This window comes from Giraffa tippelskirchi, chromosome 10 (genome assembly GCF_054371585.1).
Source record: "Giraffa tippelskirchi isolate mGirTip1 chromosome 10, T2T-mGirTip1v1.2.pri, whole genome shotgun sequence".
NCBI classification, from domain to species: Eukaryota; Metazoa; Chordata; class Mammalia; order Artiodactyla; family Giraffidae; genus Giraffa; species Giraffa tippelskirchi.
Genome location: NC_137284.1, coordinates 29,568,481 through 29,586,449, shown reverse-complemented (window position 1 = coordinate 29,586,449; position 17,969 = coordinate 29,568,481). Strand labels below are relative to the sequence as shown.

The window sequence follows — 17,969 nt, the reverse complement described above, 5'->3', positions numbered from 1 at the left end:
TTTTGAAACTGTACATTTTGTTGTAAAACCCAGTGGGAACCACTGGAACGAAGTAAGCATGTGTGGAAGTCTTGTGAGCATGCTCTGTAACTTACTCATCTCTCATCTCTATATCCCAACACTCAGCACAGCGCCTGGCATATAGTACATGTTCAGGATGCATTGTCAATGAATGAAGGGCTTCCTGGACTCAGTGGCCTCACTGTTACATGTTCTGAGCATATAAAGAGATAGGGGATATGCCTTGGTTTTCAAGGTGCTTACAAGATCTGTACCTATATCATAGTTAATATTTATTGAGCCTTTAACATAGGCCAGACTGTGTGCTATGTGGTTTCCCCACACTATGTCATTTACTCCTCCTAACTACTATGTAAGAAAATGAGTATTCTCTTGAAGTGCTATCAAGTTAAGTTACTTATTCAAGATCACCTTCCAAGTTAGTGGATGGATTACTTTTTGCAATTCACTGTGAGACCTTTGTCATTCCAGAGCTAGTACCCTTAACCACTACATGACACTAGTCTAGAATTAGCAGACCAGAGTACTGGTCTTATCTCTGCTCTTGCTTTGAGGCAAGTTTATCCACTTTGCTGAGTCTTACCTCTAGAATGGACCACATGCTGTCAGACCTCTCCACCATGACCCATCCATCTTGGGTGGCCCCACACGGCATGGCTTAGTTTCACTGAGATAGACAAGGCTGTGGTCCGTGAGATCAGATTAGCTAGTTTTCTGTAATTTTAGTTTCAGTGTGTCTGCCCTCTGATGCCCTCTCGCAACACCTACTGTCTTACTTGGGTTTCTCTTACCTTGGATGTGGGGTATTTCTTCACGGCTGCTCCAGCAAAGTGCAGCCGTTGCTCCTTACCTTGGACAAGGCGTATCTACTCATGACGGCCCCTCCTGACCTTAAATGTGGAGTAACTCCGCTCAGCCCTCCTGTGCCCATGCAGCTGCTGCTCCTTGGGCATGGGGTAACTCCTCTCAGACAGAATGTGGTCCACTGGAGAAGGGAATGGCAAACCACTTCAGTATGCTTGCCTTGAGAACCCCATGAACAGTATGAAAAGGCAAAAATATAGGACACTGAAAGATGAACTCCCCAGGTCAGTAGATGCCCAATATGCTACTGGAGATCAGTGGAGAAATAACTCCAGAAAGAATGACGGGATGGAGCCAAAGCAGAAACAATACCCAGCTGTGTATGTGACTGGTGATAGAAGCAAAGTCCGATGCTGTAAAGATCAATATTGCATAGGAACCTGGAATGTTAGGTCCATGAATCAAGGCAAATTGTAAGTGGTCAAACAGGAGATGGCAAGAGTGAACATAGGCATTTTAGGAATCAGCAAACTAAGATGGACTGGAGTGGGTGAATTTAACTACTACTGTGGGCAGGAATCCCTTAGAGGAAATGGAGTAGCCATCATGGTCAACAAAAGAGTCTGAAATGCAGTACTTGGATGCAATCTCAAAAACGACAGAATGATCTCTGTTCATTTCCAAGGCAAACCATTCAATATCATGGTAATCCAAGTCTATGTGCCAACCAGTAACGCCGAAGAAGCTGAAGTTGAACGGTTGTATGAAGACCTTTTAGAACTAACACACAAAAAACATGTCCCTTTCATTATAGGGGACTGGAATGCAAAAGTAGAAAGTCAGGAAACACCTGGCGTAACAGGCAAATTTGGCCTTGGAGTACAGAATGAAGCAGGTCAAAGGCTAATACAGTTTTGCCAAGAGAACACACTGGTCTTAGCAAACAACCTCTTCCAACAACACAAGAGAAGACTCTGCTCGTGGACATCACCAGATGGTCAAAACCGAAATCAGATTGATTATATTCCTTGCAGCCAAAGATGGAGAAGCTCTATACAGTCAGCAAAAACAAGACCGAGAGCAGACTGTGGCTCAGATCATGAATTGCTTATTGCCAAATTCAGACTTAAATTGAAGAAAGTAGGGAAAACCACTAGTCTATTCAGGTATGACCTAGATCAAATCCCTTATGATTATACAGTAGAAGTGACAAATAGATTTAAGGGACTAGATCTGATAGAGTGCCTGATGAACTATGGACAGATGTTCCTGACATTGTACAGGAGACAGGGATCAAGACCATCCCCATGGAAAAGAAATGCAAAAAATGCAAAAAGCAAAATGGCTATCTGAGGAGGCCTTACAGATAGCTGGGAAGAGAAGAGAAGTGAAAAGCAAAGGAGAAAGGGAAAAATATTCGCATCTGAATGCAGAGTTCCAAAGAATAGCAAGGAGAGATAAGAAAGCATTCCTCAGCGATCAGTGCAAAGAAATAGAGGAAAACAACAGATTGGGGAAGACTAGAGATCTCTTCAAGAAAAGTAGAGATACCAAGGGAACATTTCATGCAAAGATGGGCTCGATAAAGGACAGAAATGGTATGGACCTAACAGAAGCAGAAGAGATTAAGAAGAGGTGGCAAGAATACACAGAAGAACTCTACAAAAAAGATCTTCACGTCCCAGATAATCACGATGGTGTGATCACTCACCTAGAGCCAGACATCCTGGAATGTGATGTCAAGTGGGCCTTAGAAAGCATTACTACGAACAAAGCTAGTGGAGGTGATGGAATTCCAGTTGAGCTATTTCAAATCCTCAAAGGTGATGCTGTGAAAGTGCTGCATCGATATGCCAGCAAATCTGGAAGACTCAGCAGTGGTCACAGGACTGGAAAAGGTCAGTTTTCATTCCAATGCCAAAGAATGCTCAAACTAGCACACAATTGCACTCACCTCACACGCTAGTAAAGTAATGCTCAAAATTCTCCAAGCCAGGCTTCAGTAATACATGAACCGTGAACTTCCAGATGTTCAAGCTCGTTTTAGAAAAGGCAGAGGAACCAGAGATCAAATTGCCAGTATCCGCTGGATCATCGAAAAAGCAAGAGAGTTCCAGAAAAACATCTATTTCTGCTTTATTGACTGTGCCAAAGCCTTTGACTATGTGGATCACAATAAACTGTGGAAAATTCTGAAAGAGATGGGAGTACCAGACCGTCTGACCTGTCTCTTGAGAAACCTGTATCCAGGTCAGGAAGCCACAGTTAGAACTGGACATGGAACAACAGACTGGTTCCAAATAAGAAAAGGAGTACGTCAAGGCTGTATATCGTCACCCTGGTTATTTAACTTTTATGCAGAGTACATCATGAGAAACGCTGGGCTGGAAGACACACAAGCTGGAATCGAGATTGCTGGGAGAAATTTCAATAACCTCACATATGCAGATGACACCACCCTTATGGCAGAAAGTGAATAAGAACTAAAGAGCGTCTTGATGAAAGTGAAAGAGGAGAGTGAAAAAGTTGGCTTAAAGCTCAACGTTCAGAAAACTAAGATCATGGCATCTGGTCCCATCACTTCATGGGAAATAGATGGGAAAACAGTGTCAGACTTTATTTTTTTGGGCTCCAAAATCACTGCAGATGGTGATTGCAGCCATGAAATTATAAGACGCTTACTCCTTGGAAGGAAGGTTATGGCCAACCTAGATAGCATATTTAAAAGGAGAGGCATTAGTTTGCCAACAAAGGTCCGTGTAGTCAAGGCTATGGTTTTTCCAGTGGTCATGTATGGATGTGAGAGTTGGATGGTGAAGAAAGCTGAGCGCTGCAGAATTGATGCTTTTGAACTGTGGTGTTGGAGAAGACTCTTGAGAGTCCCTTGGACTGCAAGGAGATCTGTCCTGGGTGTTCATTGGAAGGACTGATGTTGAAGCTGAAACTCCAATACTTTGGTCACCTCATGCGAAGAGTTGACTCATTGGAAAAGACCCTAATGCTGGGAAGGATTGGGGGCAGGAGGAGAAGGGGACGACAGAGGATGAGATGGTTGGATGGCATCACCGACTCGATGGACACGGGTTTGGGTAAACTCCGGTGCCGGGAGCCAGCTCACGAGATCCCCACTCATGACAGAATCATCAGGAGAAGGACTGACGAGCAGAGCAACTCAGGCCTCAGGGATTCTCGGGAGGCTGCCTCAGCGCTCACCTTAAAAATGAGATCTCTCTCTTTCTGATGCTTGCTATAATAAACCTCTTCTTATTTTCTATGACTTAGGCAAAAGACCTTTCCTGATTCCCTACTAAAAAAGATCATTCTGAAACCTCATCAACAAGGCCCCTGAATGGTAGCACCTTAAATAAAATTATCTGGGATATAGAGTATGCTGTTCTAAATTCCTTTTGCTAACATATCGGTTTGTTTAATAAATGTACCTGTGCCTTTGGAGCTAATGTGGATGACTATTCCTTAATAATAAAACAGCATTGAGAGCCTCCGCACAAAAAGCCCCTATGGGCACAAAACTCTTCACAGGAAAAAAGGCTTGTTAGGAAATATAAGAAATATTGCTTTATGAAACTGTTACTTAGTCTATATTTACTCACTATGTTTTTACTCTTAACGTATTTAGCCTGTATAATGAAAGCATAATAGTTAAAAATTTATATAAATAAAAGTTTAGCTTTAATACAAATAATAAGACAATTGTTGATTTAACTGATGATTCTTACTTAGAGCTGACCTTCAGCTTGCTGTTCTTTGACTTTATGGAACTACATTCTTTTCTGTTAAGCTCAAGGCATAGAGTAAATTACCAAAAACAGGTTTTACCTTAAAACTTCCTGTTGATGAATTCTTTCCTGATGTGCCCTATACAAAAGTGTTCTGATTGATCAACCTTTATCAATAGAGAGTCACAAGGTGTTAGCAGGCCACCAGGCCAGAAGATGATGTAAACAAAATGAGGCTTTTTTGTAACTAAAGACATGCAAACGGCTTCGATGAGGGTCGAAGCTGCTGGCCCATTGAGCTAACTTGATAGGCCCATTAAGATATACCCATTAAGCTGAATTGGTATGTCCCTTAAGCTGAATTGGTATGACTCTATACTTTACATTTGTTTCTATATACCACTAAAAATATAAAAGCTGTCTTAAAAAACAATAAAGTAGGAGACACTTGGAAACGCTGAGACTCGCTGTGTCTTCTGATTCATATCGCTGACGCCGTCCATTCTGAGGGAAGGGAACCCCTGGACCTGCTGGAGCTGGACTCTGGCACTCCGGGAGTTGGTGATGAACAGAGAGGCCTGGCATGCTGCAATTCATGGGGTCGCAAAGAGTCGGACATGACTGAGCGACTGAACTGAACTGACCTCTATAATGAGAATAATGATACTGAGCCTATTTTAACCTTAGTAATGCTATTTGAAAAGTGCTTTTTAAAAAAGTACTGTGGTTGGAATATTGAGATATTAAGACAACTAAGTTTTCAAGAAATTTAAGTTAACGGAGATAGTAGACATGTGGCTTGATCACGTGTCTGTGAAGTTAAGATCTAAACCTCAATTCTTGTGGTACCAGCGTCCTTGTTTGTAGCTCCGTGTGAAGGCGGTAGCAGAATCTACAGGCTTGGAGGAGATCTCCCAGAGAGAGTTTGCAGAGTGAGAGGAGTCAAGGGGGAAACACAAGGCTGAACGAGGAGTCCTTGCATTTTATCCATGGGTTTTAAGTTGACGTGCAGTTTTGTTTGTTCCCTTCTCTCTAGAGGTCCGCATTGCTGCGGTGGAGGCACTCTGCATGCTGGCCCAGTCTTCACCCTCTTTTGCTGAGAAGTGCCTTGATTTCCTGGTTGACATGTTTAATGATGAAATTGAGGAAGTACGTCTACAGTCCATACATACCATGAGAAAAATCTCTAACAATATCACCCTTCGAGAGGATCAGCTTGACACTGTCCTGGCTGTGTTAGAGGTGAGTGATCACAGTTTGTTACGCATTTCTTCATCGGTACCTACTGAGTGGTGCTTTTCTTTTCTTTTTTTTTTTTTGCCAGACATTGGTGGTAAAATAGTGAAGAGGTAGCACAATTCTGCTTTGTGATCACACAGCTCCTTCATGATGGAGGAGACTGACTGTTAAACAGGAAATTTGAATAAAGCTTAGTATTGCTATGATCAGGAAAGGATGGGATGCCCTGGGAATGCAGGGTATCTAATCTGAGTTACCCAAGGTAAGGTTGAGGAGATAGGGAAGAAAGAAGGAATGCTGTAGTGGATACTTGAAGGAGTAGGGCTTAACGAGGCGTTTTCTTTCTTTTTTTTTAAATGAAAGTATAGTTGCTTGCTATATTATATTAGACTTGCTATATTATGTAAGAAAAATGAGAAAGAGAAATTATATTAGATTCAGGTAGATAATGGATTTTCTTGGGAAGGAGTGGCACTGATGGTAGTGGGATGGAAGGGTACCAAGCAGAAGGAGCAGTGTCTTAAGGATCCAGAGATAAAAGGGGATATGATATATTCAAGGAATTGGGAGGAGCCAAATAAATACATAAAATTAAAAAAAACACCCACAAAAAAAATCAGTTAGGACCTGTCCAGTCATTCTGGTTAAAATGAATAAGTAGAATTAAAAAAGAATAGCTGCTGATACATATAACAACATGGATACATTATGCTAAGTGAAAGTAGCCAGGCACAAGAAGCAGCATGCTCTATGATTTCATTTATATGACATTTTGGAAAGACAAAAGTGTAGCAGAAGATACATCAGTGATTGCTAGAAACTGGGGTGGGGGGCAGACTACAAAGGGACACTAGGAAAGTGTTTGAGTGATGCAGGTGTTTTATATCATGACTGTGATGGTGCTTACATAACTATATGGATTTGTTAAACTCATGGAAGTGTGCACTAAAGAGAATGAATTTTATAGAATGTAAAATATATGTCAATAAACCTGACTTAAAAAAAAAAAATGCTTTGGAGATCCCATTTCCTGCTAAAAGTAACCAAAATGCAGAAGAGACATGGCTAATTCCAGGTGTGGTGCAGGAAACATAACAAGATAACTTCGTACCGCCTTGTCATACAGAAAGCAGATATTAGCTATCAAACACCTCTAGGCTCATATCAAAAGACCCAGGCGATGACTTAAATAGTCTCTCACTGGCCAAAGGTGAAACATCTCATTAGGATTACAACTGCAAATATGATGAAACCCATGCTTTTATAATAAGTCAAACACTTCATTAGTCACATTGGAAGATGCTTAGTAATCAACTCATTATTTTGAAAACTGGTAAATTAAGGAATAAAGCATTTATCCTTCCTTTTCCTATACAAATGGAACTTCAAGACAACCAGCTAGGTGATAAAGGGAAGTTTCTCTTATAGAAGTGTTCCAGTTAATAAATCAAGAATGATAGAATTTACATATCATTGTTTTACAACTTTAATGAATTACTAGATCTAGGCAGTGATCTTCAGTAGTTAGTAATATCACAAAGGAGAAATACATAGTTGCTGAGGGAAGTATATGTACCACCTGTGAAGTGGTCTTATAAAAAAATTGAACCTGATACTGATCAAGCCTGTAAATCAAACTACCATCTCGAGATATACAGGGGAGAAATTGCAAGGGGTAAAAAAAGTGAGATGTAAAGAGATTTTACATACTGAAAGATACTTAAGGGGCATATTACCAACTACAATGTGGACATTCTTGGAGCCTGATTAGAACAAGTGAAACCTTTTTGAGTAGGGGAAATTTGATTATGGGGTGGATATTTGATATTAAAGAATTATTAAAATTTTAGGCATTGTATTGGTTTTATGGATTTTTTTTTTAAATAAAGACTCATTTTTAAAAAGAAGTATTATGGAAATATTTACAAACAGAATGTTATGATTTCTCTGACTGGATTCAAAATAATTTGGGAGGGGTGGGTTAAGGTATAGATGAAGCATGATTGGCTGTGAGTTAATTGTTGAGACTGGGGAATTTCTTGTCTCTACTTAATTTATACATGCTTCAAATTGTCTATGTTAAAAAGTTTTAAAGAACTAACAAAAAATACGTGTCCGTTTACGTTAGCATTAAGTTGTTGGTGAACTTTTCTAATCATTTTAGTGAGGTTGAGCAGAAGGTATTGGGGAGGGAAGAGGTCACTTTCTGACATTACCTGGTACCTCCTTTTTTCTTGTTTATCTGCCGTAGCCACACTGCTGTTTTTTCAACATGTTTTTGCCTTTCAAACATAGCCTTTATGTTTGCTATTCCCTTTGATCATGCCACGTAAATAACCCTCCAATCCTAGCACTCTTATCCTTAACCTTCTTTATAGTTTCTCATATCTTATTTATTTAGGATGTGCTAGGTCTTTGTTGCTGCACATGGGCTTTCTCTAGTTGCAGCGAGCAGGGGCTACTCTCTAGTTGTGGTGATTGGGCTACTCATGGCCGTGGCTTCTCTTGTTGCAGAACACTGACTCTAGGACATGCAGGCTTCAGTAGTTGTAATGCACAGGATTGGTTGCCCTGAGGTATGTGGAATCTTCCCAGACTAGAGATGGAACCCGTGTCCCTTGCACTGGCAGGTGGATTCTTAACCACTGGATCACCAGGGCAGTCCTTTAGCTGTTTATTTTTGTCTTTTCACTGGAAGGAAGCTCCTGAGAGCAGGGATTCGATTTTAATTATGGCTGTATCCCTAACACTTGGTACATAGTAGGTACTGATAAATGTTGACTGTTTAATAAGTGTTTTGTAAATGTTGAGTGTACAAATGAATGAATGAACAAATGAATGAATTCTTCAAATATCATTTCAAATTTTACCTCCTCTGTGAAGTCTTTTCAACTACTAGCCCCTCCCCTTTGAGAGGAGCTCTTTGCCTTATACTCCCACTTTAACTTGTACAGTCCTCCATAAATAGCTAATCCATAGTGATGGCTTTTATTATTATTGTTACTTTTTTTTTTTAAGGATTCATCTAGAGATATTAGAGAGGCTCTTCACGAACTCCTATGCTGTACTAATGTTTCAACGAAAGAAGGGATTCATCTTGCACTGGTGGAGCTGCTAAAAAATTTAACCAAGTACCCTACTGATAGGGACTCCATATGGAAGTAAGGATTTTTTTTTTTTCTCATTTGCTTGCTGAGTCTGTGTTAATGTGTTAAATGTACAGTGTTGACATTATTCAGTGGATCATCATGGATTGAGGTATGGCCTTCAATTTTGCCTTCACTTTAGAAGCCTGATTCAACTTAGCCATATCATGAAGAGTCTGGTTCCTAAACTGAATATCATGTTTTAGGTTATTCATTTGTCCATCCTAGCAAATATAATGTGCCTGCCATGTACTTACTATGTGCCAAGCCCTATGTGCCAAGTGCTATGGTAACTTGGAGGTACAGAGGTGAATCTGTAGATTCCCTTTTCCTCCTATATGATGTTAGTCACTCCTTTGTACTATTTCCATCATTGTGAAGATTAGAGGGAGGGTAAGTACTTGATCTTCAAATGGAAAATCATGATTCCCCTGATTACCTCTAGTTTAGAATCATGCTTAACACTGTTCATGAATTGCTGTTTGAAGAGCTACTTGCATACATTTACTATAAACTGTGCATTGTTGTATATATTTCAACGAACTTATGTGATGAGATCACTCCAAATATATGATTTATTTCAAAAAATTATTACCGAAACTAGAAAAACTGTGGGTTAAATCAGGTACAGATCAGGTCAAGTCAAGATATACTAAAAGTTAAAAGTATCAGGAAATCTTGCTCTAGGGTAACATTTCTATTATCTGGTTTTCTATTTTGCCATTTCTTCCTGTTTTTTCAGCTCAATTCATTGTGTGATTCTTGATTGCCTTCAGGGAGCACTCAGTCATTTGGGATGTGGGGATACAGTGTCCCCTGAGGCACATAATGAGTAAAAGGGCTGAGAGAGGTCAGAAAGCTAGTGAGTTAAGTTCTTTCCACACAGAAGGAAGTTCTTCCCTACAAGACCAGGAAAAGTGTACTTCCCTAACAGTATCAAGTGTTTTGAATACAAAGCCTTTCATACCCCATACTCCTATCAGTTTGTTCATGGGGTTTGTTTTCTCTCTTTTGCTGATCTTACTTTCCAGTCCTTGGTGAAGTCGCATCTCCTTTGTGAAACTTTCTCTTATCATGGTGATCTCTTCTACCTTTGACAGGTGGAAAGAAAATGATATCAAACTATCATTTAATAGTTTATTACCTTGTAGTATTAGTCATCGTTTCCTCAGTTAGATTATAAACTCAATGAGAGCATTAAATTAAGTTCTATGTTTCCTTTTAATTCACACCTTCTACACTAGAAATTTATGAAAAATAAGAAAAATGCCTAAATACCAGCATGTATGTAGTTTTTTATGCCTTATAAAGGACATTCATGTAGTCATAGTAGTTAACTAATAGCCAATTAATAATATCTAAACTAATTGAGTTCTTATTATATCATGGCAGACACCTTGCTAAGTACTTTTCATTCATTATTTTGTTCAATCCTTATAGCAACTGTATGAGGTAATTATATTTTATCTCATTTGTAGGTAAGAAATATATGTGTTCAAGGCCATGTAGTTACTAAGTTTCCTGTTTCAGATCAAGTCTCTTCTGATTTTAGAACTTCACCTAGTAAATCAGTTAGAATGCTCTTGTCTACAAGTAACAGAAAATCTGATTAAAAGGGCCTTAAACACTGTCTAGTGTTTTTGCTTAACAAAAAAGTCAGAAAGTTGATTTCAGGATTGGTTATTCAACAGTTTAACACGATTAGTACTCTGGTTGATTTTTTTTTTGCAATTCTGTTGGCTTTCTTCTCATAGTTGCAAGATGGCTGTCTCATAAGACAGTATCCTAAGACAGAAAGAAAGGGGCATTCCCTCTATGCATGTTTTTCTCTCTCTTCTGAAAAAAATTTATTGAATTATAGTTGCTTTACAATGTTGTGTTACTTTTTGCTATATAGCAAAGTAATTTAGTTATATTTGTATGTTATTTTTCATATTCTTTTCCATTATGGTTTATCAAAGGATATTGAATATAGTTGCCTGTGCTATATAGTAGAACCTTGTTGTTCATCCATCCTACATATAATAGTTTCCACTTGCTAATCTCAAACTCCCAATCCTTTCCTCCCCCACCCATTTCCCCTTTTGGCAACCACAAATCTGTTCTCTATGTAAGTTTGTTTCTGTTTCATAGATACGTTCATTTGCATGCACTTTTTTTCATTTGGTTAGGAAAACATTCCTGAGAAATTCCCCAACAGAGTTGACCTCCTGATCCATTGACTAGAACTAGGTTACTTGACTACTTGTGAACCAGTCGCTGTAAAATGGGATTGGGATTGCCATGATGTTGTTGTTCAGTTGCTAAGTTGGGTCCAACTCTTTGCGACCCCATGAACTGCAACATACCAGGCTCCCCTGTCCTTCACTATCTCCCAGAGTTTGATCAAATTCATGTCCATTTGAGTCGGTGATACTATCTAACCATCTCATCCTCTGCCTTTCCCTTCTCCTTTTGCCTTCAGTCTTTCCCAGCATCAGGGTCTTTTCCAATGAGGTGGCTCTTCCCATCAGATGGCCAATGTATTGGAGCTTCAGCATCAGTCCTTCCAGTGAACATTCAGGGTTGATTTCCTTTAGGATTGACTAGTTTAATCTCCTTGCAGTCCAAGGAACTCTCAAGAGTCTTCTCCAGCACCACAATTCGAAAGCATCAATTCTTTGGCACTCAGACTTCTTTATGGTCCAGCTTTCACATCCGTACATGACAGCCAGAAAAACCGTAGCTTTGACTGTATGAACCTTTGTTGGCAAAGTGATGTCTCTGCTTTTTAATACATTGTCTAGATTTGTCAAAACTTCCTTCCAAGGAGCAAGCATCTTTTTATTTCATAGCTATAATCACCATCCTCAGTCATTTTGCCCTGATGAGTTTAGACCAGTTATGGTTGAGCCCTAGGGCTAAGCCTACCTTTATTGAGTACTTTACTACCTACCTGATGCCTGAGTAAAATCAGGGTCTCTTGGCAGTGAAGTTGGGGGAAATGGTTATTAGTTAAATAACTTTGAGAAATATCTGCTATATCAGCTCTTTTATCGCCATAATAACCAAGTTTTTAGATGAATTAACTGAGTTCCAGAATAATTAAATGACTTATTAGAAGTCACAGAAGTCACAAAAGTAGATGGTTGAGAATTTGTAATTCTGACTCATGTTTTCTGATTCCAATTCCTGGTGCTTGTTAAAGCATTTATCAACTTACTAAAGAGGGCTCTTATTCTGTTTGTTTCAGATGCTTGAAGTTTCTGGGAAGTCGGCATCCAACCCTGGTGCTTCCCTTGGTGCCTGAGCTTTTGAGCACCCACCCGTTTTTTGACACAGCTGAACCAGACATGGATGATCCAGCTTGTATCCTCTGCTGACTTAGCAGGAAATTTTGGCCTCTTTTTCTGCAGTGTAGCTTTGGTGGTCTGAGGGTTTTGGATTTTGTTTTTTCTTTCTCATTTCTTTTAGTTAAAAGTATATCCTGAGGAAACCTAGTGATAATTATTTTCCTCAGCTTTCGTTTCTGTATTCACAGTAATTCACCTTTGCCACTGAATACTACTACTAATTTTTTAGCCATTTATTGAATACCTAGTATATTCCACATACTGTTTAAATACTTCATATATTTTATCACTGATCTTCCAAACAACCCTGGAAGGAGGTATTATCCCCTGCTTACAGATGAGGAAACTGAAATCCAGAGAGGCTAAATAACTTTTAAGCAGCAAATCTGGGATGCAGAGCCAGGCATATTTGGTTTTAAAGGCTGTGGACTTTTCCCTTTCTTACTCCATGTTTCATTTGATCTGCAGCCTGAAGGAGAGGATGGGCTGAGCTAGGGTACACGAATTCTCTGGCTCTAATACAAGCTCAGGGGTGTTGTGATAGCTTTGGGCAGCATGACATGTAGTCAGGTTGTTTTCCAGTAATGGGGATATATTTACATCAATGCATCCGTACTTTCCCATGCTTCTTTTTACTCTATAGCACACCTTTGGTACGGTTTAAGAAGGTATTTATTGAGAGACGTAAATCAACTAAATAACTGGCTGTTGGGGATGACCATTGTTTTCTCTTAATTCTTTTTTTTAGATTTTCATAGGGCATTTGGACAATTTTTTAAAAGATCTGTGTAATTGACGTGCTAACAAATGCCTGACTCTATTTACCTCTAAGAAAGGTACATCCCTGACCTTACCTCTTCTGCTGCTGCTGCTGCTAAGTCGCTTCAGTCATGTCCTACTCTGCACGACCCCATAGACGGCTGCCCACCAGGCTCCCCCGTCCCTGGGATTCTCCAGGCAAGAACACTGGAGTGGTTTGCCATTTCCTTCTCCAATGCATGAAAGTGAAAAGTGAAAGTGAAGTCACTCAGTCATGTCCGACTCAGTGACCCCATGGACTGCAGCCTACCAGGCTTCTCCGTCCATGGGATTTTCCAGGCAAGAGTACTGGAGTGGGTTGCCATTGCCTTCTCCGGACCTTACCTCTAAAGGTGCAATACTTTGGCTGTTTGAAATTCAGCTCATCTGAGAGAGACTTGTGGGCTAGGTGTTACTACAAATTATGCAGGATGTATCAAAGTGCTCTGAATCTGAAGCCTCCTTCACATTAAAAAAAAAAAAATGCTAAACATTTTTTAAAGTATAATGTTAGTATGTTTGGCTTCAAATAATAGAGATTGCCTCAAATGTAGCTTAAATGTTAATTACAGGTTTGTTTGTTTGTTTTTCTCTCAATGTAAAAGAAGTCTGGAGGTAAGCAGTCTGCTGTTGATACAGTAGCTGTACATTCTTCTTCTTCTTCTTCTTCTTTTTAATTTTTGGCCACTCTGAGAGGCATGTGGGATCTTAGTTCCTGAACCAGGGATTAAACCCATGCCCCTTGCATTGGGAGCTCAGAGTCTTAACCACTGGACCACCAGGGAAGTCCTATCTTGTATTTTTAATTTCTGATTTTCCCTCTGTTACAAAATTAATACACATAGAAAAAATTTTAAAGTGGAAAAAATAATTTCATTATTTAACAGCCAGAGTCTTACTAGCTAAAGTAATTGTTAATATTTTGGTGTGTTTCCATCTCCCTTTTTATTTATTTATTTTTTTTTTGGCAATGTTATGACTATATTTATTGTGCCTGGGAAGCTAGGTGAGGAAGCAACTTCAACATGCAGAAGGTGGGGAAAGTATGGAGTCCCCTGTAAAAGTCAGGAGGTCTCTGCTGGACCCATCACAGAATGAGAGGAAGCTCTCAATAAATCATTCCCTTCGTTTCTTCCCTGGGCTCTTTTGGGCTTTTCGAAATTCTTCAGGATGATGTTGTATAACACAGCATAAATATTGTGGATCTCCATGACCATCAGCCAGATATCCTGGTACTCTGCCGCCTCCAACTCCTGCACCAGTTGTCGGTAATGATCCACATGTGGCTGCTTAGCTGCTTTGGTCACGGCATCACCGTGCTCAAGACATACTGGGAGATTTGTGTGTGAAAGCCTTCCAGTTTGGTGTGAAGGGCGGTTATCAGCTCAAACACCTTCTGGACAGCCATTCCAAAGTTATTCCCATCCCCAATATGAGATATCTGCAGCTGCAACCAGGTGGTGACCAGGTTGAGCTTCTTAATGACATCCTTGATCTCAGGCTTCACACGCTGCAGGAAGACCCCAGTCTTCTCATTGCAGTTCACTGGGCTACATCATGGAGGACCTTTGTCTTCATCTTCCCCTTTCTTCTTTTCATCTTGCCCTCCTTCTCCTGTTGTTTTTTTCCTTCCTCCTTCTCTTTCTCTTTGATTGGATCAGGCCTGCGATGCCCACCAGGGCCTTCAGATTGCTCTGGTTGGCTTCATTGAGAGCTAGCTCCTTTAAAAATGCATCAAGAAAAAAAAATGCATCCAATTCAGAAATCTTCTTGGGGAAATAGCTCCCGAGCAGGTTCCCTGTCTTAGTACACAGGTCTTCATGGAACACATCCACCTTGACTTGGGCTTCAGGCAGGACCCGCAGGACCTGAGCGTGGCCATGGCTGGGGTGGGGGCCTAGCGCTGCATACTGACGCAGAAGTGGGTATGGGAAAGGGAAAGTGAAAGCAGCGATTACTCCCCACACATCCTTCCTGGGTAGTGGGAGTGGAGGTACTAGAGGAGGCCGGGGCAGACCAGAGGGTGGTGGGGAGGCAGCCTCTCAGCAGCCAGGTGGTGACCCGGTTGAGCTTAGAGCCCTAGAGCCCAAGAGGTGTCTTTCTGCCTCCCCACCTGCCCTTCTCCCTTTTTAAAAGCTTGCATTTGGGATTTTGCTGTTAATTTTTTTTTAACATTTTATTTCATCAAAAAACATTTGATGATAGATAGCTGCTATCATATCCCCTATACATTTTGGAGCCTACTTTTTTCAGTTATAATAAAATGCTTCTGATACATTATTGAACATCTTTAATAAATGTAATTTTTAATGATTGTGTACTCCACTAAGTAGATGAAACAGAAGTATAATTGTTCTCCTGGTTTTGGACATTTAGGTTGTTTCTGATTATTTGCTGTTATTTGAATGATTCTCTATTTGATTTTGAGATGTGGAATTACTCAGCATTCATAAGATTCTTAGGGTGGTGGTTTAGTCACTAAGTTGTGTCCAACTCTTGCAACCCCATGGACTGTAGTCCACCAGGCTTCTCTGTCCATGGGATTTCCCAGGCAAGAATACTGAAATGAGTTGCCATTTCTTTCTCCAGAGGATCTTCCTGACTCAGGGTTCGAACCCGAGTCTCTTGCACTTAGGCGGGTCTTCTGCCGTTGCAGGCAGATTTTTTACCGACTGAGCCATCAGGGACGCCTATAATCTTGTATCAAGTTATTATTCAAAGAGATTGTGCCAGTATATACTTTAGTAGACATTGTACCAAAGTTTGTATTTGTTAGTATTCTCATCAACAGAGCTAATTTAAAACAACCTTTCTTTGGTAATTGGAGGGGTAACTGGAAAATTTGGGGTGAGGTTATGTAACTCTTTGAATCTGCATTTGTTTGTTAGAAAAATTGTAGTCATTTAGTAGGAATTTGAGGGGTTAGAAGTAGAGGTACAAAATTCTGGCCAGACCCAACTTTTAATACTTCCAAGTTTACTTAACCCACATATTTATCAGACATTGCAGTTTTGGTTCTTATTTTCAATGCTGCTAAAACCTGTCCAACGATGCCTGCATTGTTCTCAGATCATACTTTCAGGCACTATGCCTACCTTCGAGACAGTCTTTCTCATCTTGTTCCTGCCTTGAGGGTATGTTGAAAACATCTTTTGTCCGTGTTTTTGCTTTTTTTGATTTTTAGTCTGTTGTGATAAATAGCAGAAAACAGAGTGTATATTTTCTGGAAACTCATTCATTCATTCTCTTTCTCTCTTATTTTGTACTCCTGCTTCTGAATCCTTTACCTTTTAAGAAGATTCAGTTTTTGAATGTACGTGGGTTATTGACTATGTTATATTAGGCAAGAAGAAGCCTGGAACATTTCTTATGCTGTTTATTTATTTTTTAATTTTTTGGCCACTTCATACAATATGTGGGATCTTAGACCCCTGACCAGGGATTGAACTCATATCCCCTGCTTTGGAAGCATGGAATCTTAACCACTGAACTGCCAGGGAAGTTTCTGGAACAGCGTATTTTAAATCAAGGATTAGATCCTATTACATTTTAAAAATTACATAAAGCTATGATTCTCAAGTTTATTTTTTAATAATAAAATGTTACTTTAAAAACTTAAGAGATACAGAAAGAAAAAATTATCAATATCAGAACCATACTGATAATAGCAAACACTGAGCACTGTGTGCAAGCACTTTGTTAAGCTCTTTATTTGAATTTACTCATCCCTACTTAAATAACTCTAAATGACTTAATTTAGAATAATATATGTATATGGTTAGAAAATTTAAACTATATAGAAGATACTAAGTTAAAATTGAAATTCTTGCTCTCTCTTTCTCATCCCTTTCTTGAAAGGTAGCCACTTTTAACAGTAAGAACAAGAATTATAATTATCAATTATCATAATATAAAACATTTTTACAGCATGCTATAAATTTTTTTAATACAAAAATTTAGTTGGGAATAAATCTTCAGTCTTCTATGAAGTAAATGATCAATGAAGGTTAAAAATAAATGTGGCATTAATTTTTAGTCTCATTTCTATGGTTAGCCCATTTATTTCAGTTAACACTAGAAAATAATATTATACCATTCTCTTTTCTTTTTCTCCTTGCAGCTTGTGGCTGGCTATATTGGGTAGACTGTGTCCATTTTCTCTCTCTCTTTCCCTTTCTCCCACTTAAGCTGAGGAAGGAGAAAAAGATTATTTACAGAATTACCTAGCTCTTTTTCCTTTTCTTTGTTTGACTCACATTTTTTCCCCTGGTTTCTTTGTGTTACCAAAAGTTGAGGCACAGAGTTTGATGGTGCTGTAACCCCACTGTGTTTGCTTAGTTACCAGGTAGAAAACTAGTGTCATCAGGTCTCTCTCCGAATATCACACCTCATGAGGATCCTTCCCATCAGTTCCTGCAGCAGAGCCTTGAAAGGGTATACAGTCTTCAGCACCTTGACCCTCAGGGAACCCAGGAGCTGCTAGAGTTCACCATCAGGTGAGGTAACTGATCATCCCTTTCCTTTGACAGAGTTAATGTTATGCTTGGCTTGACCCTTATGATTTCTAATGTTGGTTATTGGCTGGTTTTTCTGACTCTGTTGACATGATTTTATGATGTTTTTGTTTTGGATTAGATTGTGGTTTAAGCATATTACAAAGAAAAGGTTTGTGTTCATGACTAGATTTATGATTAGTACAAAACTCAAAAGAGTTAACAAAGAAGCTGTTTTCAGCTTTTCTTACCTTTATATATATATATATATATTAGTTTGGGTAACAGAAAATGCAACTAATAGTGGCTTAAACAAGAGGAAAAGTTAATTCTTTCTAATAGGCAGACAGCTGAGGTGGCTGATAACCTAGACTCATTCTTGTTTCTCCATCTTCGGCA

The 17,969-nt window shown here is 39.4% G+C and overlaps 1 protein-coding gene and 1 pseudogene across 5 annotated transcripts in view; one reads left to right on the top strand and one right to left on the bottom strand.

Annotated features, from left to right (window-relative positions):
• INTS4 (integrator complex subunit 4) overlaps window positions 1-17,969 on the top strand; it is a 110,935-nt gene that overhangs the window by 60,140 nt on the left and 32,826 nt on the right. For all 5 annotated transcript variants that reach the window (XR_014067786.1, XM_081537478.1, XM_081537477.1 and 2 more), the window contains 5 exons: window positions 5,599-5,804; window positions 8,820-8,962; window positions 12,180-12,295; window positions 16,078-16,211; window positions 17,416-17,573. Coding sequence is in view for 4 of the 5 variants with exons in the window: in XM_081537478.1 (XP_081393604.1) it covers window positions 5,599-5,804; window positions 8,820-8,962; window positions 12,180-12,295; window positions 16,078-16,211; window positions 17,416-17,573 (757 nt within the window). In the remaining variant the exon portion in view is untranslated. The remainder of the gene's footprint in view (window positions 1-5,598; window positions 5,805-8,819; window positions 8,963-12,179; window positions 12,296-16,077; window positions 16,212-17,415; window positions 17,574-17,969) is intronic.
• LOC145523861 (proteasome activator complex subunit 1 pseudogene) lies at window positions 14,085-15,758 on the bottom strand (annotated as a pseudogene).